This window comes from Cryptomeria japonica, chromosome 9 (genome assembly GCF_030272615.1).
Source record: "Cryptomeria japonica chromosome 9, Sugi_1.0, whole genome shotgun sequence".
NCBI lineage: Eukaryota > Viridiplantae > Streptophyta > Pinopsida > Cupressales > Cupressaceae > Cryptomeria > Cryptomeria japonica.
The window spans coordinates 520,028,821-520,054,158 of record NC_081413.1 but is presented as its reverse complement, the minus strand read 5'-3'; the positions used below and the strand labels follow the sequence as shown (position 1 = coordinate 520,054,158).

General features: G+C 43.6%; 1 protein-coding gene across 5 annotated transcripts in view; it reads right to left on the bottom strand.

Moving 5' to 3' along the window:
- LOC131066901 (uncharacterized) overlaps positions 1 to 25,338 on the bottom strand; it is a 401,673-nt gene that overhangs the window by 199,907 nt on the left and 176,428 nt on the right. For all 5 annotated transcript variants that reach the window (XR_009111744.2, XR_009111745.2, XM_058001780.2 and 2 more), the window contains exons 5-8: positions 21,358 to 21,525; positions 19,560 to 19,628; positions 19,235 to 19,357; positions 19,005 to 19,154 (exon numbers count right to left, since the gene is read on the bottom strand). Coding sequence is in view for 3 of the 5 variants with exons in the window: in XM_058001780.2 (XP_057857763.2) it covers positions 19,005 to 19,154; positions 19,235 to 19,357; positions 19,560 to 19,628; positions 21,358 to 21,525 (510 nt within the window). In the remaining 2 variants the exon portion in view is untranslated. The remainder of the gene's footprint in view (positions 1 to 19,004; positions 19,155 to 19,234; positions 19,358 to 19,559; positions 19,629 to 21,357; positions 21,526 to 25,338) is intronic.

Genomic DNA, 25,338 nt, shown 5'->3' with positions numbered 1-25,338 from the left:
TTAATAAACTTTTGTTTTTTGATAAATAATAAAATAAACAATTTCTTGCCTCTTTTTGGACCACCAATCATCATCAAGGATCTTTTGTTTCACATGTTCTCCTTCAAGTGTGCTTGCCTTTGGCCATCTACCCCACTCAAAATTAGCCACCATTATTTGTAGAGGCTTCTACACCTCAACCATCCTCAATACCAAACTAAAGTAATCGGCATGTCTTGTATCCATGAGCTTGAGGAATTCTTTCGTGAAAAAATCTTGAACAAAGCAAGTGAAGTGTGATGGTTGTAAATGAACATCTATTTATCTTTAACTTCAACCACCACAATCTTCATTCAATATATCTTCCCAACATCCTTCAATGTGTTGTTCAACGCATAACACATGGGATCAAAAAAACGTGTTTCTAAACATCCTTCGCTATCAAACTAGCTAACTTACATACATGGGTTCAATCAATCACCACTTGTACAACATTAGAAGATCCGACCTCTTCTATGGCATCCTTAAAATCTAGAATTGGAAAATTACAGCATTCCTTTCCCTTGAACAACCAATAGCTCTAAGAAATTAAGAGCCAACTGAACGTGTGGTGATGATAGTGACAAGTGGCAAGTGTTAGATATTGGTCCACCCATCTATGGCGATGGAGCAACCATCCCTTATCCAAGTTTGTCTCATCCTTCCATCAACACAATCACCTTAAAATATTCTCTATCAAGAAAGGTGGTGTGTAGCTTATGTTCTCTAAGTGGAGCAAATGAGGGACCAACAACTATCACACATTTGAACATTTATTCGAAATAGAGAGAACGTATTATGAAATTTTATGGCATGAACATAAAAAAAAATCCAATAGATGACTTGGCCACCTCTCGTGATAGTGCATTAAACGACCCTACATCATTATTAGTTCCTTTTTCTCTCTTGGTGTAAGTAGAACCCACTCCCACTCGACTTCCACATCTATGGTTTGAATTGAAAATGGCACACTACGTTGCATACTCTCCATTCGAATTCCCTTCTTACTTTGCCTCCCCTCTCATGTGCAATCTAGTTACCTCAGCCTTCTCAACTAGAATTATAGACTCACAAGCTTTTACCCCTAATCCATTAATGCACAAAAGATGAGAATAAACTCTTATGTAGCTGCCTCTATAGTCTTCCTTGCACAATGACATAGACATACTCTACTCCACTCTAAAAAAATTGTCTATGTTTATGCATGTTGCAAATTGTAAGAGAGGCTTTTTGATGTTAAGTGAGCCTTTTGCATAATTTTTTAGGAGTTCAAAAAGGCATTCAAATGGATTACTTGAATATGCAATCTCCACAACACTTCCACTCCCAAAAGAAATCACAAAGGCAATGATACTTCTTCAACCTCTAGTTCTTTGTTGGATTTCCATTTCAATCTATACAATCTCACTACTCACACTATTGCTCATTGTTCCTTTATGTTAAGAATTTAGAACATAGTTGCAAATGCATAGAATAATGCCCCAAGCCACACACCTAAAACATTAGCCAACCAAACCACTTCTTTTTTGAAATGACAACTAAGATGTGACAACATGTCACCTTGCACAAGTAGACACAAGTGTCATGTGAAATATAATAACACAAGGACACTAACAACACAAAGAACCTCACCATGAACCAATGGAAGACTTACAAATTGCAAGACAAAACCCCACGATGAACCTACGAGACGAGAAAACGATACCCAAACGACAATAAGGTGCTAACCCAAAAACCTCATTTTCTCACAACATAACAACCAACTTCCAAAAACAGTAGAATGAGGGTAACAACCACCTCCAATCCATCCAACAACCAACTTAACAAAACTTAAAACACAAGAACAAAGCCTTACAAGAGGTTTCTTTATCAAGACTTCAAACCCTCCACCAACAAGAATGACAACGAGTCATTTCCATGTAACAACGCACTTCCCAATACAAATGGGATCCATAAAGCTTAACGCATGACACTTGTCAATGAAGTGACTAATGAGAAGACTCGCTATGCCAAAGGGAACAACTTTTATAAACAAAGTTTCCATGACACATGGTCTAGTGACCTTACTAATGAAAAAACAACAGAAAATAGAGCACTAGAGGACACTAATGCCCAAACATGACACTAGTGCCTAAGTGGGACACTAGCACAAATGCATAGGTTTCCTATATTGACACAAGTGTCTAAGAAAAGCATTAGTGTCCAGATTTTGAACCAAAGTCACTGAAACGCACTTTAGTCCTTTCCAACATTGTAGTCCTGACTATGGCACTAGTTAGGGCAATGGTGTCATCACCGGTGACAACACCAAAGCCCAATTTTGGTCTCTAGGACAAATTCACGATTTATTTTTCCCTAGCCACAATTTTCCTCTAAAAAGTAGTCACGTGTTAGGGGTCAATAGCACATGTTAGTTTGTAGTTGGGATGGGTGTTTATGTTTGGTTATGTTTGAGTCGCCGAGAGGTTCTCGTGGGGTAGTTGGTAGTTAGTGATGGTTGGCAACTTGGCCAACCATCGAGTCTATATATGTTTCGGATGGAACCTCGGCAAGGATAGTATTGTACTGGCATATTTTGGAGAACTCAATAAAGATATCATTCTTGTATAGCTATTTGTTATTGATACTTATGCCTTGATATATGAATGTTTTGTTACATAAATAGTTGGTACGTGTGGAAAATCCTTGTTTTATCCATGAGTTTGCCAACCTCACATTAAGGACTAAACATTTTGGCGTCATTGCCTGAACGAACCTGGAGATAACTATGGCGGCAGGCACAAGGAATTAATGGGACGGCCATTCAACCAACAATTAATTGTCGTGGACAGCGACACACATGAAGAAAGTACCGCGGAAGAGGCACGAGAGGATTAGTTGATGGCAAACTTGGTAGAGTTGTGGGACGTGTCAGTCCGAAGTACGTGCAGAGGGAGGCTCAAGAGAGAGCCCTCTCTGAAGGCACGTTACGTGGTGAACTCACCGTCAGCACTCCCGTCTTTGACCTGCTCGGAAGTATTCCAAGGTTACTCGCCAAAAATCTGATTGCACTTCAAGACCGAAGGGAGGAAACTACACGGGAACTCCGTCGGCAACAAGTACTCCAAACGTATGAAGAGCGGAACCGTAGGGAGGAAGAGGAGAGGGAGAAAAGCCGACGCCGTACCTCTGGCACTTAATGCCCCTACAGCCAAACAAAGACAAACGTACCACTACCACCGAAGGAGTAGACGAGGGAACTATACGGACATCTCTCCGTATAAAAGAACAAACCGAGCGGAGACGACGGCTAAGGGAGGTTACTGACTCGAAGAGCCCTGAGAAACGTAGCAGAAGTCGGAGTATGAGTCGGAGTCGTAGTCGGGAGAGACAAAGGTCGTGTACGTGTAAGGAGTTGGCCAAGGTCGCCTGGAACCTACCACTTCCAAACGAAGCGGAGGGAGATCTCATCGACCAGGCCCCACACTCGACATCAAGTGAAGACTCTGGAGCCGAGTCACAAAGCAACCCGTCTGAATATTCTGAACAAGGAGAGAAGACGGTACGGGACCTGCACGAAGAGGTCGCCAATATTTTTGAAGCAACATTATCCGGCATCAAGAATTTGTCCTTGTCAGAGGAAACCAACATAGGAGGGTCAAATCCAAAAACCCCGGGAAGGGGGGACTATAGGACCGAGGGTGACCAAAGCCCTGCGGACAGAGGTCCAACCAGGTCAAGAGCGTACGGTACCTTCCAGACACATAATACCTTCCGAGCATATAGTAACTTTCAAGCGCTACATAAAACCATCCAGACAAAAACAATGGCACACACCTCAGAGAAACAAAAGCTTCCAAAATTCATGGGCGACAGGTTGGAAGATCCTGTACGACATTGTAAGACATGCGTGACCATTTGGGAGGCAAATAGCCAGGACGACCAGGATTATTGGTTGAAGGCATTTCCAGGCACTCTGCGAGGAATAGCAATTGATTGGTATACAGACTTGGATGCCCAATATAAAACATCCTGGAACAATCTGAAGAAGGCTTTCCAAGAGGAGTTCAAACTCCTGTGGGATGACAATGAAATTGTGGCCAAGATTTACAATACCAAGCATGGAAAAAGTGAAAGTGTGCGGGCATATAATAGAAGGTTGAGGGAACTGCTCAACAAAATGGAGAACCAGCCAATTGATGGCCTCAAGAAGAGATGGTTTGTTGAAGGACTAGTACCGTCTCTCAGACGGAAGATGAAGGTGGTCCCTCCGCCCTCGTATGACGAAGCACACAACCGCGCGATGGATATTGAGAGTGAATATAAGACATCCCGAGGGAAGCATCGGGTGAGCGATGGTGATAGTACGGATGAAGACATCGACGGGGAGTCCAAAACCGTGCAAGCACTCCGAAGGGATATGATGAGGATGATGAAAGAACTAAAGGCTGACAAAGAAAGTGGCAAGGAAGGAAAGGAACTGTGGTGCACCGACTGCAAGACAGAAGGGCACACTAAGGGAAGTTGCCCTCGAAAAGCCTTCTCTGACATCTGCCAAGTAATGGGACATTCCATTAAGGAATGCCCGTACAACTTGAAAGCACAGACCAAGTCACACTGCCAGCGACACCTCCGAAGCCGGCAGCAAACTCTGACGCCTCTCCTGGAGGGTACCGAAACAACCCGCGGGGTAACAACAAGCCCAATAATAACACGCCAAGGAGTAGAATTCAATATGACGCAAAGGGACGACCTATGATTCAATGCCGGATATGCAACGAGTGGGGTCACTTCGCACGGGAATGTCAAAATAGAGATGACATAGGAAGTTTGTTGTGCAAATGGTGCGGTCCAGGGAATCATGAGGACACGGAGTGTCCAAAGCAAAAAGGGCTAAATATGCTGGAGGTAGAAGAACCAGAGGAAGGCGTACTGGCAGTCACAAGATTGCAAAACAAGAAAGCCATGTATCCTGACCCTCGCACGGAGAAGGAAAGACTCCAGGTTGCCAGGGCAGATATTGAGCAGGCGATGGCAGAAGAACGGAGGGCCTTGCACCTGGCTGCCAGTACCCCATTCCGGTCAGGACCGGAGAAAACTATCATTAAACAAATGTTACAAACCACTATACCCGTACGGGTATCCGATCTTCTACTGACCATGCACACACTTGAGGATGGCCCTGACAAATGCAGTCGATGACACTACCGTCGGTCAGGAACACCGGACGATGACAAAACCACATAATATGGCTCCAGTGAAGGAACCTGGTACGGATGCCATGGATCCTATGCTGCTCATGATAAGCATTGGACGAAAACCTGTCATGGTGGAGATGGACATAATGGGAGAGAAGCTCACAAACACCATTGTCGATGGCGGGTCTGGAGTCAACGTGATACTGGAAGAGACGTGGAGAGGTCTTGGCAAGCCTACTCTTTGGCCACCAACATTCCATCTCGTCGGTGCGGATCAATAGGGCATCAAACCCCACGAGACTCTCATGGCACAAAAGCTGGTGACCGGGACGCAACAATTCCTTCTAGACGTTGTGGTCATCCCACTGGAAAGGAAAGCGTATGACGTCCTCCTGGGAAGGGGATGGTTGATCATGGCTAGAGCCAATCATAACTGGAAGAAGAATACACTCTCAATCGAGAGTGAAGGTCATAAGTATGTGATTGACCTGAGGAATCAGTCCGTCAGTGAAGAGCTCGCGTCATTTGACTCTGACTTGGAGGACTCAAATAGATGGGAGTGGGGTTCCAAAGGAGACAGAGGAGGGAGGGAACCCAACAAGGAAGGAGTGCTGGAACTGGACGAATGCTCTGAAGATGGAACTAGTTCGCTGGCCGAACTCTTCCATTGGGAGATGGAGGACTACGAGGTCTTCCACCCGAAGTGCCACATGTTGCAAATATGCGAGATTGGGGAATCGAGTGGTGGTATGGAAGAATAGTCATTTCCCCCAGAGTACGGTAGGTACTAGGAGGGAATGGCACGGATGGACGACACGCCAACCCACCAGTTTGAACAAGACAAACCCATCAAGTACAAGGAAAGAGATGTGAAGAAAGTTAATCTAGGTAATGACGAGGACCCGCACGCGATACTCGTAGGGGATGACTGGAACCTCGTATTGAAGGCGGCGGCTTTCAAGATATTCCTGGAATACAAGGACGTCTTTGCCTGGACCTACAAGGACTTGAGGGGGGTACCGCCGGAACTGTGCGTACTTCGCATAACCCTCGTACCAGGAGCCCAACCCATACGAAGGAGACCGTACAAGATGAATAAGAACTATGCGGCCAAGGTAAATGAGGAAATCAACAAAATGTTGGAGGCGGGGATCATATTCAAAGTGGAAACTAGTGACTAGGTTTCCCCAATAGTCATTTCTCTCAAGAAGGAAGCCAATCAGATAAGGATATGCGTGGACTTCAAGTACCTAAATGCAGTAACCATCAAAGATCCATTCCTGATCCCATTCACTGACAGCATCTTGGAAGAAGTAGCTGGGCATGAGAAATACACATTTCTGGATGGGTTCTTGGGATATAGCCAGATAAGTATTGCGGAAGAAGACAAGCTAAAGACCACATTCGTGGTGGAGGAGGGGGTGTACGCCTACAATCGCATGCCCTTTGGGCTATGTAATGCGCTCGCAACTTTCCAGAGAATAATTCTACACATTTTTGACAAAATGTTCGTAGGAAATTTCAGGGCATTCTTGGATGACTGGTCGATTTTCAATGACCAGGACACCCATCTAAAGGCACTCGAAGAATGTATGGGGAGGTGTCGGAGAGATAGGCTAGCTCTTAACCCAAGGAAGTGCAGGTTTATGGTACCGCAAGGGAAGCTCCTTGGCCACATTGTTTGTAAAGAAGGTCTGAAGACAGATCAAGATAAGATAGGAGTGATTGTCAACATGGAGAATCCAACGAATGTGATAGGCGTGAAGTCATTCTTGGGCCACGTCGGCTACTACCGGAGATCTATCAAAGGCTTTGCACAAAGTCTCTTGGCCCCTAGATAAGCTGACAAGAAAGGGAGAGTCGTTCGTATGGGGTACGGAGCAGGAAGAAGCCTTCAAGGAATTGAAAGATCGGTTGGTGAGTGCACCAATACTGGTATACCTAGATTGGAATAAGGAGTTTCATGTACACATCGATGCCTCCAACTTCGCAATTGGTGCTACCCTCGAGCAAGTAGGGACACAAGGACTAGATCATTTTGTTTTCTTCGCCAACCGACTTTTGTCAAGGGCTGAACGGAACTACAGCACAACGGATAGGGAGGCACTTGGGATGGTGTACGTCGTACAAAAGTTTCACCACTACCAGTTGGCTACGCCGTTCACGTTTTACGTGCACCATTAGGCACTAATGTATCTGGTAAATAAACCAATTATCCATGGTCGAGTAAGTAGATGGCTACTACTACTACAAGAATTCACCTTCACCATTATTGTACGACCAGGCAAGTCCCATGTGATAGCCAACCAACTATCAAGGATCAGATCAAGGAACCGGCTGAAGGGGTGAACGAGAACTTCCTAGATGCACACTTGTTCCAGATTGCAATACTACCATCATGGTACAAAAAGATCGGTCGGTACCTCTAAACTTCCACATTCCCAAAGGAGATGCCTCCGGAGGAACAGCGGAAGCTAGGCACTGAAGAGTAAGACCTTCCAACTAATCAATGGGCTGTTATATAAGACGGGCCCCAACCAAATCCTGAGGAGATGTGTTATGGAGGAAGAAATTCCGGGTGTGTTGAAAGAAGCACACAACGGGTTAGCGGACAGACATATGGGACCAAATGCAACTACCAGGAAAGTACTTATGGCCAGTTTGTGGTGGCCAACTCTACACACTGACGCCCGAGAGTGGGTGGTCGTGTGTGACACTTGCCAATGTGCAGGAAAACCACTCAAGAGGGACTTCATGCCCCTCTTTCCCTCACAGCCACAGGAGTTATTTGAACGGTGGGGTACGGACTTTGTACGACCCTTGAAGCCGAGCACAGGTGCAAATATATTGTAGTAGCTATGGAATACCTCACCAAGTGGGCAGAAGCGAGGGCCTTGCTAGATAACACGGCTCTGAGTACGGCACGGATCTTGTATGAACAAATCGTCACGAGGTACGGGATACCTCTTCAAATCACCAGTGACCGGGGACTACATTTTGTCAACCAAGTAATCCGTACCATGACCGTAGAGTTCAAAATCTTTCACAATCTGTCTAGTCCATACTACCCTCGAGCTAATGGACAGGCAGAACCAACCAACAAGGTGTTGGTGTCAATAATTTATAAATCATGTGGGGTGGAGCAGGAAGACTGGGAGGAAAGGCTACCAGCCGTACTATGGGCTTACCGCACAACCTACAAGGTCACCATGAGGCATACCCGGTTACACCTCATGTATGGGCAGGACGCAGTGGTACCGGCCGAGTATACCGTACCTAGCCTCCGGGTGGCGGTGGATAATAGACTCGATGATGAAGAAAGCTTGAGTGCAAGGCTTGACAGCCTGATGAAACTAGATGAACGAAGAATAATGGCACAATGGGCAACGGAGGTAGCGCAACGACGGCGGAAGTGCTGGCATGACAAGCACCTACGGTGGGCCAACTTCCAACCGGGGCAGTTGGTTCTGAAGTATAACGATCGGGATGAACTCCAACCGAGGAAGTTTAAAGTTTGTTGGCTCAGACCCTATAAGATCAGAGAGGTCGACGAGAACGGGGCGGTGAAGCTATCTACTCTGGATAACAATCCAATCAGGGACCCAGTGAATCGTTCAAAGCTGAAAATCTACAAGGAACGGAACAAACCTGTGATCGGGTAATGCTGGGATACACTACCAAAGGGCACTAGACCATTGGCCAGAGCAAGGAAGTTGAAGAAGACCCGGTGGTAAAAGAAGAACCCTACCGGACAGATGAAGAGTGGGCAAAGCCTTTTGCAGCCATGGAAGAGTGGCTTGTGCCAAAGCAGGTGGAAGGTGTTGTGGTTCCCAGGAACCACAAGCACCTCACAAACGCATATTTTGGGTAGCCAATGGTATGGGTGCGGGTTTCAGCATCAGGACATTGGAAGAAGCGGGCCCCATATGAAGGTCTTCGAGAAGGGTACATAGCATACGATATCGATGAAGAGGCTAAAGCCCGAAGGATAGCCGAGAGTGCAAATAAAGAGGAGGAACATGAAGACCTGGAGGCGGAACTAGACTTGGAGGAGTACGGGCAACCCTGGGTCCTTGTTTTAAAATGGTGTTGAAAACAGAAGATTTATTCATCATCGCCTCCTAGCCAGGTGAAGCGGAAGCCGAACCCAATTTATTATACCACGTGATCCCTAACCCTGCGGGACCACCGGAGGTTAACAGAGAGAAAGTAAAATGGTACCAACAGAACTGAGGCCATTACATTGACGGCCGATATAAGGGGGTGGGACCCGCTCCGTTAGTTGACAAGATATGGGACCTGGAGTACGTGGGGTCCTGTTGTGCACAAGAATGCTATAGGAGGTTGCCACACGTTTATATGTGGTTGTACGATTCAGAGATAAAGCTGAAGACTCAAAATGACCCCTCAGGAATGAAGAGGAACATTGGAGATAAGGACGCAGACCAAGGATCAAACAAAAAATGGAAGGAAGACAGTTCAAGTGACATGGGAAGAGCAAGGAAGAAATATAGTACCCGAACAACAAAGAGGAAACTAAGGGGGCGGAAAAATCATTCGGCAGCATTGGTGGAGGCAATAAGCTACCCTGTGGATCTCAAAGCTCCATCTAAACGATGCAACCTAACGTCAGGATACCGTGGTAAACTGAAGGTATGAAGAATTACATTTAAAAAGTGTTGTCAAATAATAGAATTAAAACAATTGATAAGAGACGGAATGTTAAAAATAAAAAGAAAAGAGTATATGGAGGGGACAAAAAGGCGAGGGTTGGCAAGTATTAAAAAAATTAAAGTGCCAGGCAAAAGTAAGAGAAATAAGTAAGGAAAAAATACGATTGATAAAAAGGCAATTATTTTGTAAAAAATTAATAAAGTATTTAAGCCTAACCCTAACCCTGAAAAGAGCGAATGATTATAAAAAACCCCTAGAAGTTCATTTTTATACAACACACAGGCAAGAATGTGCTGGTGACAGCAGAAAGACCAAGAGAGAGGGAGCGAGTCCAGAAGAAGGCGTAGCAAGGAAGGAGAATCCGTACGACGTACGGATTAAACGTACAGAGGCATCCAAGAATGGACGAAGTAAGTCGTACAGCGTTGCAAGTGAACCATACGGTGATCATTACACAGTGTACGGAAAAGCCATACAGAGTTTGGTAACTCAGGAGAAGCCGTACGGTAAAGCCGTACAGCCCACACGAGCACACCTGGAGGCGAAACCGTACAGTGAAGCCGTAAGGTAGACGAGTAGACAGCATCAAGGGAAGTCATATGAAAGGGAGGTGTCGTATGAAGAAGACAGCCAAAACTTGCGCACTAGAATTTCGTACGGAAACGAGGTGCCGTACGAAGAAGACAGCTAGAACTTGCGCACCATATGGACAAGTGAGGTACGGAAGACAAGGAAAATAGGACACCGTACGGAAGAGATTGGACACTGTACGGCCAACGTACGGAATTGAAAGAATTTTGCAGTACGAGACGTACAATATTCTATACGTGACAGGCAACGCTACAAGAGGAATTTTTTACCATCCATACGAAGTTGGGTGCAGAGTTGGCATGCATTAGAAAAGTCGTACGATCAGGGGAGGAAAGTATACGGGCCAATCGATACAATGTAGAAGCAGCAGTTGATCTAATTGTCCGTACCAATTGGCGAACCACACTTGCAGACCATTATAATAACGGTCAAGGACGGGACAAAGACAGGAAAACAAGGCAAAACAGTTGCAGTGCAACCATGATAGCTACAGATCCAACCACCAACAGCGAGAAGGCCAAAATCAGGCCAAAAGTACAGAAGGATCCAGAGGCAATCACGGCGGAGAATGTAGCCTTGGAGAGTGTGACTGGTAGGGAATGTCGTACCTGGTGGGAGGAAACTTCCCCCGACCATGTGATAAAGGATTCCCTCAAAAAAGCTCAGGTAGACCATGCCATCCAGATGTCGACATTCAACATCAAGGATTTTGAGCCTGTGCTACGGACTATGGTATCCGGATACAACCGGCGAGAAATGGCTTCCATCATTCAGTTCCAGGGATGCACAGTACGAGTTTCATTCAAGCCAGAAGACTTCAGGAGGGTATTTGGTATACCCGAGAAGGGGGCATTTGCAGCAAAACCAACAAAGAAGTTCACCAAGGAAAAGAAGAAGTGGCTAATAGATTTGGTATACAGGGATGACCTCATAGAAGAACAATGGAAAAGCGCCTGGTCTGACAGTAGGGGGTTGAAGCGTGCGTTTATCCCACCAGGAGAATGGAGAATGCTGATGGACTTGGTAAAAAGTCGCCGCACAGGAGCCAGTCGTGCATCTAACATAGCCGTCTAGATGATAGGGTTAATGAACGGGATTATAAAGTGTACAACTAGGGGCAACTTTTGGTGGAAAGAATTCATGATTTTCTCAAGTTGGAACACAAGACATTTTACATGTGCCACCATGCCATCAGCCTATTCCTGGATGTCGTACGCTTGCAAGTACCGCCAAAAATGTGGGGAACCTTCGAACCACGCGGACGGTTGGAAGCTAATAAGTCGACCATGTACTACTATGCCCATCTGGACACACTTGGTGACAATGTGCAGCCAGCAAAGAGGAGGAGGAAGCTGGACATGCCCGTAGAGGTTGAAGATGACAGCAGTACCGAAGATTCTGAGGAAGAGGCAGAAGAGACTGAGGAGCAGGAGAGTGGTGATGAGGGGTTTCGTATGGCACCACACACACCTATAGGGGATGAAGGGGAAGCAGAATCGTAGCAACAGGAAGAGGAAGAGGAAGATCAACAGGGAGGGCTACAAGTGCAATGGAAGAGCATGAAGGTGAAATTCACACCCCCAAAATTATCTTCAGCACACTTGGTACCACAGGAAGCACTTACAGTGGCCAGCCCGCTGCGGGACGTACGACCAGTAAGCGTGTTGTTCCGAAAAATCAATGAAGGAGAACCACCGACACAACGGCGAGTGTCACTACCACAGATCAGCTTAGTTGTGCTTGCGTCGGAAGCCACGGAATGTACCAGTATGGCAGTAGCAGGGGAGGTCGTACCAGGGAAAGACGAGATCGTCGTACAGGGAATTGGTACTAGTACGATAGGTTTAGGTACTTGTACGACAGGCACGAGTACAATGCCCGTAAGAACTGGTACAATACCAGCAAGTACTAGCATTGTACTGGAAGGTACCAATACGACAGGTACTAGTACGGTACCAGCGGAGAACGATGAGGTAGGGGATGTATCGATGACTGGGGTTGGCCTAGAGGAGTTGGCAATACTGGAGACACTGACGGATGAGGATATAGATGCATCGTTGGATGGGTGGCTGGGGTAGTTCGCATTCAAACCTCACGCCCCCTCCTCCCCTGCACTGCGCACCATGGCTAGTGGGTCGCACCACACACAAGACATGACTACCTTTATCACATACTAGGATGAGGGGATGTCTGTCGACGAGAAGCATAGGGCAACAGGAAGTGCTGGGCAGAGCCAGAAGATCAACAATGATGGGGAAAGCGGGCCGGAAGGATCACTCGCAAGACTTCACCTCACTTCACCAGATCCTAGCGATCCAGCAAGCTCGCTCCAGCAGTTCCTTGGAGAGTTACACGGGATTTCAGATGTTGCACATGGAAGAGCACAGTTGACTGGGCAGATGGAGGTCGGTAACTCCGTCGACGCTGCGAAACTATGCCACTTCATGACTTCTGGATGTGTAGACAAGTTTGTGCGCCACTTCGAGCAGCAGGGGTGGCCAGACAGTAGTACGCCGAAAATGGTACAGGAATGAATGCACATGCGCCTGATGGAAGGAGGGGGAACCTTGGGCACCACCTTCTGCAGCATGGAGGGAGCCTTCCGAGATGTGTACCTACAGATGCGACAGCGCCAGATAGAGAAGGAGGCTAGCGGCTGTATATAGCAAAACTGGAGAAGGAAGGGGAGAAGCATGCATAGCTAGTGGCAGTAGAAAATAACCTGCGGGATGAGCTAGAAACGAAGGTGACTACTTATGAGGCCTGTTGCAGCATGCAGAAGGAGGTGCAAGTCCTGGCAGCAAAGGTTGTCAAGCTTACCTTGCAGATAGAGCAAAAAGACAAAAAACTATTGGAGGCCGCGCACATGGTGAAAAAGGCACGAGAACGGCAACTGGTGGCAAAGAAGAACCTTCAGCTCCACACAGGGCAACAACTTTCTTCTTCGACAACTACAGGGACACTTCCTCCCCCTTCTCAGTCTTAGTCTTTTGTTTGTATTCCAGCTCCTATGGTCTTAGTCGTCTGGAAAACGACTACTTTTTGGGGGGGGCTAATGTTAGGGGTCAATAACACATGTTAGTTTGTAGTTGGGATGGGTGTTTATGTTTGGTTATGTTTGAGTCGCCGAGAGGTTCCCGTGGGGTAGTTGGTAGTTAGTGACGGTTGGCAACTTGGCGAACCGTCGAGTCTATATATTTTTCGAATGGAACCTCGGCAAGGATGGTATTGTACTGGCATATTCTGGAGAATTCAATAAAGATATCATTCTTCTGGTATAGTTGTTTGTTATTGTTACTTATGCTTTGATATATAAATGTTCCATTACATGAATAGTTGGTACGTGTGGAAAATCCTTGTTTTATCCATGAGTTTGCCAACCTCACATTAAGGACTAAACATCACACTTTTCTATTTAAACTCCCTTTGCCATTTTGCAAGAAAATTCGACCCACAAACTTTATTAGAAAAATATTTGCACAATTTCTTGCTCTAGACTTGGCTGCCGATTTGCACAAAAAAGGCAAAATTTGTGTCAATATATGGCATGACACTTCAAAAACCCTCTCATCCTGCCGTGATTTTTCTTGAAAAATATCACAAAATGTGCCATACTAATGAAAACTCTTTTTCATGCAATTCCTTGCTCAAATACCTGTTGGCAATTTTTGTGCCAATCTTAGCAGAGCTCAAATCCAGGATTTCAGTGTGACTAACATTTCGTGTTAGTCAATACCAATAACATGTCATGTTATCGGTCTCAGCAGAGTTAGTTGCTTCTTCATAGTTTTGCAGTCATATAACACGAGCATTATATGATGTGTCAATAACACGATTGTTATTGACCCTCATGCCTCATTTGTTATATCAACAGTTCATGTCAATAACCGGGTCGTGTTTTTGACCATAGAGGCATGGCATGTTATTGACCCGTTTGGCGGGCCCCAGTCAGCAAGAACAACATGGACACGGGGATAAGGTCCCGTGGGATAAGAGATACAAAGGTGGCAGCGGGTGTTCACCCTTATCCCACGAAGGTTCAAATGCAAAGGCAACATCTCACAGGATAAGAGGTTTGAGAAAAGACAATGTGTTTTCTCTTATCCTGCGGGGTCGAGGGGAGCAATGTGATGCCATGGGATAAGGAAAGTCAAAAGCGAATGAGGCGTTCCCCTTATCCCGCGGGGTTGGAATAACATGGCAGCAGTGGGTATTCACCCTTATCCCCCGAGGTTGAGCAAAGGCATCAAAGGTCTCGCGAGATAAGGAAACAAGAGTAGATCAAAGGAGACTCTTATCCCACGGGTAGAAACAAAGACACAAGTGGTCCCGCGGGATAACAAAAGCAAGGTAGAACCAAAGCAAAACTCTTATCCCGCGATGTGGAGGAGGGACCTACAGAGATCCCGCGGGATAAGGAGCAAACGGAAACTATAAGGCATTTTGCTTATCCCGCGGGGTAAACTCGAGGACACAAAAGGGTCGCGGGATAAGCAAAACATAAAAAAAAAAGTTTTATCCCGCGAGGTAAAATAGGACCCGCAGTGATGTCGCGGGGTAAGATGCAAGACCATTTAGCGGTCAACACAATGCAGAGGATGTGGACACAACGCAAATCTCTCAGATCAATGACCAATATTCAAACTTGCAGCTGTCGTTGGCATTTAAACTCTTTCGCAAGCGGTGGTTGTCAACCCAATGGTCAAGGTCGTTTTCTGCTCAGTCAACGCCCGATTTTGGACCCCATCTCACTGCAACCACCAAATTTCAATGCCATAACACCAGACATGATGCCTGCAGACGCCATCCAGTACATAGAGACGCATCCAGATGCAAAGTTTTCCCTGATTTGCGGAGATATTTGCTCTTCCAGAGGCAGAGGAGGCTCCCAGATCTTGGATCTGATCTCTCCCTCTCCTCTGATATTTTTTGTAACCTAACCCGAGTAGGGTTAGAGTTTTCTCAATTGCAACCATCTGAGTTATGCCTGATCTATAAAGGCAAAATTGTAACATATTGTTAACATCTTCTCCCTTCCTTTCTCATGCAGAATTCTTATGTTTCTTTGCACTTGTAAAGTTCTGCCTTGCCCTTACATGAATAGAATTCACCTATTTTGCCTCTTCTCAGTTCCGACAATCTGTGTATTTCTTTTACCTCTTTGTCTGAGTGCATTTTAATTTGTTTCCTAAATATAGATGACTGTGTTGATTCCTTGTGGATATCATCTGTGAACTGGATCGTTCCTCTTGCTATCTTACAAATTCCAACCTTCACTCTGCACTTTAGGGGCTGGTTAAGATAGGAAATTGTGCATACTTGGGTAGTCTTATTCATTTTTTGTGCAGCTATAGGCAGGGGAGATCATCATTTCAGTTTGGGTGCAAACCCTATTTGCCTTCTTTCATGCAACCCTTCTCTCTCTCCCTTTTCCCTATCAAACCATAGATTAGTTTTATCAGTGTTGGGTTGGTCCAACACTCTGCATTCAAATTGAAGAGGAAGTCGGCCTTCTCCGGAGATTCAACCTCACAACAACGCAAGGTCTCACACTTGAGATATTGATTCAATGTTTCACAAGGTTGGTGGTCAAGCCTAATCACGAAGTGTGCAAACTTTTGTGTTAACAATACCATGTTGTGAAAATGAATAGAACACAATATTAGTGCACAGACAAAAAAATATAGAAATATTCAAACAAACTAGAACACATTGAAAACTTGCAACTACTCAGCTCAATGGTAATTCTTATATGAAATTACTCAAAAGAATAGGAAAGTTCTTGTCCTCGAATCCATTCTTTACCAAAGGATTTTTGGGTTTTCGTCCTCGAATAGAAAAGATGAACAATATTCAAACTCAAGAGAATGAGTTTGAAATATGGAACTGACAACCCTCTCCATTCCTCAACTCCTCCTTACACGAGCTTTTCAAGGAAAAATAATTAACAAACTAGAACACATTGAAAACTTGCAACTACTCAGCTCAATGGTAATCCTTATATGAGATTACCCAAAAGAATAGGAGAGCTTTCGTCCTCGAAACCATTCTTTACCAAAGGGTTTTCGGGTTTTTGTCCTCGAATAGAAAAGATGAACAATATTCAAATTCAAGAGAATGAGTTTGAAATATGGAACTGACAACCCTCTCCATTCCTCAACTCCTCCTTACACGAGCTTTTCAAGGAAAAATAATTATTATTTTCTTTTTTCTCCTTTTTCCTTCCAAATTTTATTTTTGGATTTAGAACCCATTTCTAGAATCACTTTAAGTCCCTTTTTTAAAATAATCTTTATTTTGATTAAAAATCATTTAGTCATCTTTTCGGAACATAACTTAAAATTAATTTTTCAACATCGTAAGTTAAATTATTAAATTATTTCCCTTGCCACACCCCATTAGCCTATCGGTAATGAAATAATAGGCTAATGGTCTTCATTGAACTTGCATTTGAGAAGGGGCCATCAAATTGGGAATGTTTTAACATTTCTAAATTCTACGTGATTATTTGTTTGCACCGTCCCAAATGTGTTTTACGGTTACCATTTGACTACTTATATTGACCACTAAGGATATAGCCATTTTTGTAGATACATCGCATGATAGTGCTTATTGCAGTTTTTGGATGAGACATTCAAAGATAATGTTTAGATAAGCAGCTGATACATCAAATTGAGAGATGAGTTATTACAAAGTATTGCATTTGCATTTATGCACATATTACAGGGGGTTTTTTATCATTTTGCTCAAAGTTGGTTAATCAAATTTCTTCAAGTCAATGGGACAGTTTTTCTACCATAGGTAGCTTTTCTATTTTCTGGAGGATTTCTAGATATGGGAGTTAGTGACTCTAAAGGCCATCTAAAGGATGGTTCTAAATCAAATTGACATGTTGAGAAATTAGGCATTTTCAGACTGTAGTTGGAGTACAAGCGATTTGATCTCATAAGATTTTGTATACTCTTGACAGACAGCAAGATATATCAACATTTGCAGAGATTAGGATGCTCATCACAGGTGACAGCATGTGTAATGTCCCTTCCTTAGGCATCCTAGACTTGAGCAAAGGTTGGCCTACTATTAGGGTCTCGTAGGTCAGCAGTGTGGTTTGGGGACCCAATTGGAGGTTGTGGAACTCAACAAGGAGCTTTTGGGGCCCTTTCAGATTGGAGTTTTGGGGTTGAATCCACAGTTAAAATTGAAATATTAAAGTTGGCCTTATGTGAATAGTAAAAAGTGAATAGTAACAGAGAAACATAAGATGAATAGTAAAAAGTACCCCCATCCTAGTATCTTAAGTTGTTTTTAAAAGGGGGCCAAGTTCACAATAAGGAATTAGACCTTCAATGATATTTTATTATTTTTTAGACCAAAGAGTAATCCCAAAACAGATAAAAAGAAATTTTGCCTATCATTTGGATTCATTCTTATCCTTCCAATTTTCAGATCAGCAGCTTTCTTGAGGGTTTCAGCAGCTTGGAGCTTCCAGGAACACAAACTTTTGGAAGAATTCGGAGATTTGGACGAAACCCCATCTCTCCTAGGGACAGGTTACATCATTATCCAGCTTCATTGTGTAGTTGGCAGCCTTCTTTGGGGTTTTGAGTGCAGAATTATCAATGTGAGGGCAGATTTTCTTCAATTAATTGCAGGAAAGACCTTTTTGAGGTCAATATCACTCATTTTCAACTTGTTCTCAGCCAGCAGCTCCATTTTGGGAAGAAGGGCATCAAGCCCTAGGTTGTAATTGGAGTTTGAAGCTAATATTAGAGCTGATTTTTATATTCTACCTACTACAAATTTCTATCAGACCTTTTATGCTCAGTTAACGTATGTACATTGGTCTTTTTAAGTGAAAGAAAATTATCTTAATTGCCTTCTTAATGTGTTATGCTTTATTCTATATTGTATCAGCTATTTCTTTCACTTAGCATTCAAAACATTGTTCAAAATCTCTCAAAAAACCCAAACAAAACAAAGAAATCAGTCAAACCCCCACTTAAAATACGCTGGCCAAAGACTTTTTGGGGATCTTTCAGCATGAGCTTCCATATTTATAGGTTTGTCATCTATAGCATAGTTCACCTTTGTAGTGAACATTTTGGGATCATTAAACACACAAGTGCACAGAATAATCCTAAAAAATTGATAGGATTTTGCTGAAATGTACAGCATACAAAATTTCAAGCACAATCCCTACATCACTTTATAACATTTCAATTGCAGAGAAAAAGTTCAGCAAACTTTGCATCACAAGGCAGTATACTTGGAATCGTATCAAAGAAAAGCAAATAATATTGAAAATGTATTAGAAAGAATTTGAAGCGTGGGAGATCACACATGATTATTCATTTTTTCCATGAAGTAAGTTGTCAAGTTATGTACTAATTAATTGCTTAAATTAATAAAATTTAAGATGTGCTTGGGTTTGTTGCTCATTTCTTTGTCATTTTCTGTAAATTTCTCTTGACTGGTAAAACTGATATGAAAAACAGATGAACCATTTTCTATTCTACTTTAAACAAAAGCTCAAAATAATAGAACCTTTGTTGGAAAAAGATATAGCGCACAAGACAAGGGATTTGTTGTTAGCTCTTCCAGAACTGGGACATTGTAGCAAAGTGACTTTCCACTGGCAGTTGAAGTTGCCACAACAACATTTTTTCCCAATACGGCAGCTTGTATTGCTTCTGCCTGCATAGGAAAGGTATCAGTTTGATAGCAATTAGTCACATATAAAAGGAAGAAATGTTACCAAGATTATGGATACAGACCTGATGACTATACAGGCGACTTATACCCATTCCTTTAAGGAGAGCATTAGTAGATTCTGAAAATGTTATAGAAGGAACCCCATACTTCGCTTTCCTTGCATTGATGTTTTCGACATGTACCACCTACCAAAGAGCATAAAGACTCAACTGAAAGTTGCTGAAAAAATATTTATTCAAGCATTCAATGCAACCATACAACATCTAGTGCATTTATATCAGATTTCATTGCATATCCAGGTCAATTTTCTTCAGTTGAAATTACAGTAAACAGTTATAGCTAGATGTAAGGCAACAGTAACACTATTTCAATATATATAAGCATTACCTGTCCACAAGACCCCAATCCTTTCTTCAAATGGTCAACCATATCAAATGGCATTAATTCCTTAGTCTCCTGAAGAAAGTACACAGATCTGATAATTAGCATAACCATACTCAATTTTGTTTTTAATATGCGTATAACAATACAGTAATAGGTGGAACACCATTTTAGAACATGTATGACACTGAAGAAGTTGTGTGACTTTCGATCATGATCATTAGGGTTTGAAGGTTGCAGGAAAGAACAAATGGTGGGTGGTGTTTCCTCTGGGTCTGGTAAGGAAGATGATGCAGATGAGGATATGGAGCATTTCCCTTACCTCTATTCATAATCACAGCCACCTTGCGATGAGCTTTGATCTGGTAAATGAAGAAGCAAACATGCTTCAGATATTGTTCGAATGAACAAAAGTTTGGTTAATGCCTGTAATGGTTAAGCAGGAGTAAGATCCAGGTCAGGAATGGTGGAGAAAGGGCTTAGATGCAGCTTCTTATCCTCAAGCCATGTAGTTGCTGGTGTACCTTCTACTACAGAAGCAACTTTGTCAAAGGATTCTCTTTGTTTTGGATCCATTAATGGGATTTTGGATGTGCACAAAAATTCTGGCAGTCCTGAACAACATAATGATTTGTCTGAGGAACTCATGGTATATGCAGGTTGCAGGAATGCAGGCAACCTTTTCCATTCCTGCTATGATTTATGCATATACTTACCCTCTAAGGATAAAAATAGTCCTTCAACAGTGCTGATGAAAGCCAGGGACAACAATATCATTCTAAATGTTCAAATCAAGCGCCTGCAAACCCAGGTACGGTTTATAGCTTAGATTGTCTGACATGGTTTATTTTCTGGCATAAAAGATTGGTCAGATTCTCAAGCTAGATTCATGTCAGAATCTTTCCTTGAGCAGGTTTGCTAGAGCTTGCATGTATATAGAAGGCTCGATAGTGTGACATTATTGCAGAACACTCCTTAGACACCCAGTCACCAGCTAACTGGTTCAGAAAGGAGTCTGCATGTAGAATCAGCAATCACCATATCACTATTGAGGGGGATTCCAATCATCTACAGCAGCAGCAAATAGAGTCTCAGGTGATCAAATGCTGCAAGGAAAGCAAGGCCCTGCCAGTGATCGACCAACATCCAACACCATCATACTGCAGACCTATATCAGATCCAACAACTGGTGTGCCATAGAACTGATTCACATGCAATTTAAGGGAGAATCTTCATCACCAGCAACTAAGGCAAAGGCATTCAGCGACCAAACTTCTACTTCTCAAGGTGGTTGGTTTGGGAACAAATGCCCTAATTAGAAAGGGAAGAGTTGTGTGGAGAATCTTGTCAAATTTGTTCATATATGTAACTCCTCTTGTAACAGCAAAATTTCTGTAAGACCTATGTCAGAATTGGATTCATATCTATTACACAAAACTGAGTTTCTGTCACACACCATTTGTCAAAGGTTTTAAAGTTTTCTGTTTGCACTAAAATTATTATTTGTGCTTCCTCTTGAAACAGTAATCTAAAAATTGGTGAATTCAGTTTTAAGAAACCCTAGGGATGTAACAATTCAGAATCAAGAACTCTGAACAAGAACCATATACTTCCTACACATTACTAGCATCCAAACAACAGTACTTGAAGTAAAAAACAATAAACTGAAGGCAGTGCATGAATAATCATGAATTATACATCTCCCTTTCCTAACAAATTTCAGCATTCACAGGAATATCGACACAATACACAAGAAAGAAAACTTTATAATTCTCAAGCAATAGGAAAAAGACAAGTGGACTACCGAACAGCGATATTGTTTATTATGCCCCTGTGATGTTCTTGGAAATGGTGGGGAAGCACATCCACGAATGCAATTTTTTGTAGTGACTTGATCCATATCTTTTGCAGCCAATATCAAATCTTCTACAGTGACTGCATCGAATGCCTTATCACTAGAACCTTTTGTTTCCTGCACAAGAAAAGATAAAGAATTAATTAGTTAACCAGTGTGACAAATATAAACAGAAAGTTGCAGTACTTTGAAATTTGACAAAAATAGATAACCAAGCTATTTTTGCATCATTCATGAATTTGAACGTATCACCTAACTATAGATTTTTGTTCTTTATTCTAAAGTTTTGTCTCTACTCCATAGGTCCCTAGTTTATAGCCAATAGGTCTCATAGTATTGTTAGAGTGTCATTGGATATCAAGGTTTTGTTGTGCGATGCACACACTCCCTGTCGCCGACAAGGTCCCCTTTCCTTTTTGGACCTTTCCGTCTTCGCCCTGTTGAGTTCCGCACAGAGTGTCTCGCGTCCTTTCAAGCGAGCCCGCGATCAATCCGTAAGATGATGATGTTGAGCGAAGGAGCCTGTGATTCCATGAAGTCAGTTGAGCCCTCGGGCACGAATTCCAAGAGGTTGTTTAAGCTTGTAAAATCACCTTGGATAGGCATGGGATGATAGAGACTGGCAAAATTCGCCAAGTAAAGGATAAAGCGTCTGAAGGTCGCATGAGGATCCAAAGACACCAATTTTCGCATAAGAATAATGGGAGAGATTACGTGATGTTTTTAGAAGTTTGCACGATTTGTATGAATGCCGATTTTCGCCAAGGGATATAAAGAAGATAAAGAATGCAAAGTGCCAAAGTGGACAAAACTCGCTCAAGCGCCAAAACTCGCACTTTTATGTAAAAGTCTGCAAAATGCCAAAAGGGGCGAAATTCGGACCTTTAGGCCAAAATGTCAGTAAATGTGAAAGTTTGCAAAATGCCCAAAAGGCGCGAAATTCGGACCTTTAGGCCAAAATGTCAAAAAATGTGAAAGTTTGCAAAATGCCCAAAAGTGGCGAAATTCGGATCTTTAGGCCAAAATGTCAAAAAATGTGAAAGTTTGCAAAATGCCCAAAAGGGGCAAAATTCGGACCTTTAGGCCAAAATGTCAAAAAATGTGAAAGTTTGCAAAATACCCAAAAGGGGCGAAATTCGGACCTTTAGGCCAAAATGTTAGAAAGTAAAGTTTGAAAATTAGCAAATGACCAAAAGGTCCGAAATCGACAAAAGGTGCGAAAGGGCCGAAGTTTACAAAAGCATTTAAAGTACGGAAATTTTCAAAAAGCCTCCATATCCCCAAAAATCGCAATTTGAAGGAAAAGCATGAAGAAAGTAAAGTTTGAAAATTAACAAGAGCCCCAAAATCGCCGAAATTGGCAAAACGTTTGAAAGGTCCGAAGTTGGCAAAGTAAGAGAAAGGTTCGAAGATGACAAACCACGCCCAATCGCCGAACTTCGCGCAATGGAGGAAAATCGCAAGGATTTAAAAGGTTGAAAAGTAACCTCAAAACGCCGAAGTTTGAAGACCCCCACCCCAAATGCCAAAATCGCAATTTTCGCAAACCGTCGAAGTCAGGGTAAAATCGCATGAAAGGGGAAATGGCGTAAGGTCTGGAGGGTAAACCCAAAGAGCACAGTTTGCATTAAAGCTAAGATCGCGATTTTTACAAACCTTGCAAACTCAGTAGACCCCATAATGGTTCACCGTAAGGCAGAAACGTGAATCTTCATAATCTCAAACCCTCTCCATTTTGCTGCGGATCGCATAAGGTAAAATCGCGAAGTTTTATGAGCCTTGAAAAGTAAAACGCCATTAACAACATTCTCAGCGCCATAAAATCACGAGGTTAGAATTCGCCAAAACCACCAAGGTGATAAAATCGCTATGTCTAAGTGTGTAAGTCTACATTTTCTTTCCAAACCATAGGCGCGAAATTTTGAATAGGGAGTTAACCGTTGAAATTTAAATTGCAGACTCTCCCATTCAAAATTTGGAATTCATTCTTGCAAGGCAGATCGTGCAATTTCTCGCCATTCATTTTCATCAGGTAAGTGTGCTTTACCTCTCTCAATCGTCCGAAATATTTGCAAATTGGATAGATGTGTGTGCCAAAAATTGATTAAACTACTTAAGTCTTCAAAATCGCATCTTTTTCTGTTTGTAAGGCGTCATGCAAAGCAATTGAAATCAGAACTTACTCCTAAGAATCAGCTAAAAAATGCATTTTCAAACTTAGGAAAATTTCTCAAGCTTTGTCCATTTCGAAATTAATGACCAAGTGTAAATCCGCAATCGAAAAGCTTCATAAATATTCATGTTTAAATCAATCAAGCTTTTTGCCAACGAAATCATGTTGTTCTTTCAATTCGGGGTTTCTTTGAATTGATCCTTGAATGCTGGCATATGTTTGCCCTCTCGGGTGAATAACTTAACGCATAAAGAACATAATGTAGAATAATGCCGTAAATATCAGACAAAGTATATCAGATGTTCTATTCATAATAAGTGTATTTTACAAGTTACATTCTGAAGTATAAAAGGGTACCGAGGGGGTGCGAGGGCCAACCGTCGCACCGCAACTTCCACCCCTCGGTTGCCAACTAACCAAAACAATTACACATAATTAACTAATGCTATTCCCGTGTACAATAATGCTGCCAACATCATCCCCCCCAAAAAGAAAAGTCGTCTCCAGGTGACTTACAAAATGGAGATAATGCAACCTATACAACATACATATCTGAAAGACTAGGGAGGGAGCTGAGAAAGCGTCCCTGAAGCAGAAGGGTGAGATGTCGATGTCTGGGCCGCCAAGCGGGCACGGAGCTCATACACCTGCTGAGTGCATGCAACCACATCCCGTTCCGCCACCAATACTTTGTCTAAAGTTGTCTTCACCATGTGTGCGGCTTCCAGCAACTCCTCTTTTGTATCCACTGCCTCCATCGCACAGACCAACCGAGTCTGCTCGACTGCCAGACGAGTATCTACCTCGACCTTCGCTGCCCGGGTCTCAGCTGTCTCTGTGAGAGCCATCTCTAACTGTGCCAACAACTACGCCCTCTCGGCTGCCCATGAGGCCTGCTGACTGGCCACCTCCTTCTCCAATGCTACTCGGGCAGCCTCCCTGACTGCAGATTCCTGCTATGTACGCCTCAATGTATAATAGGCATCCCGGTAGACCTGCTCGATCTCGCAGACAACTGCCGTCACCCGACTCTCCACAACGGGCTAATGCAGCCCCCAAGCCTGGAGCATCTCCTCTGTCTCCGCAGTCGGCCACCCCTGAGACTCAAAGCAGGTAGCAAAGGCTGCCAGGCAGCCCACCCGCATAAACTGTAAGACCTGCTCTAGCTCCACCACCACCTACTGCAATGCTTGCGTCTGGGCAGCGGCCACCACCCGCCTACCCCTCATCACCATATCAGCCATGTCAGCTAGATAGTTCTCAACATCCTCCCCCGTCTGCGCCGAAAGCTGTGAAGTCCCTGGTGGAACGGTCACTACTGTATCCTGTTGTGAAGGTACCGCCTCCGCCACCGAAGGTGCACCATCTCCTGGTGCCTGCCCAACAGAGGTGACCTCCCCCGCCTCGTTCCCAACTGTGAGTCCATGTGCCTCCCCTGACAAGTCATCCAAGTCGACTACCTCCGCTCTAGTCTCTCAACAAGGTGAGAATACAACAGCTCCCTCTGGCTGTGCCAGTGTCATCTGAAACCACTGTGTGAGCCAGCTCTGCATAGCTTCGAGGTCAGCACGCATCTCCGTGACCGGGGGGTGGTTCGCTGTCGTCGGCTCCTCCAACAAGGAAGCAGAAACAGGCACCACTACGTCACTATCCACGACGTCCAACCGTACATGAGGCTCGATATCCACCACCTCCGTCAGCCCTTGCTCCTCAGCGACCACTACCCGATGCGGTGACTCCTCCATCCCTGACTCTGC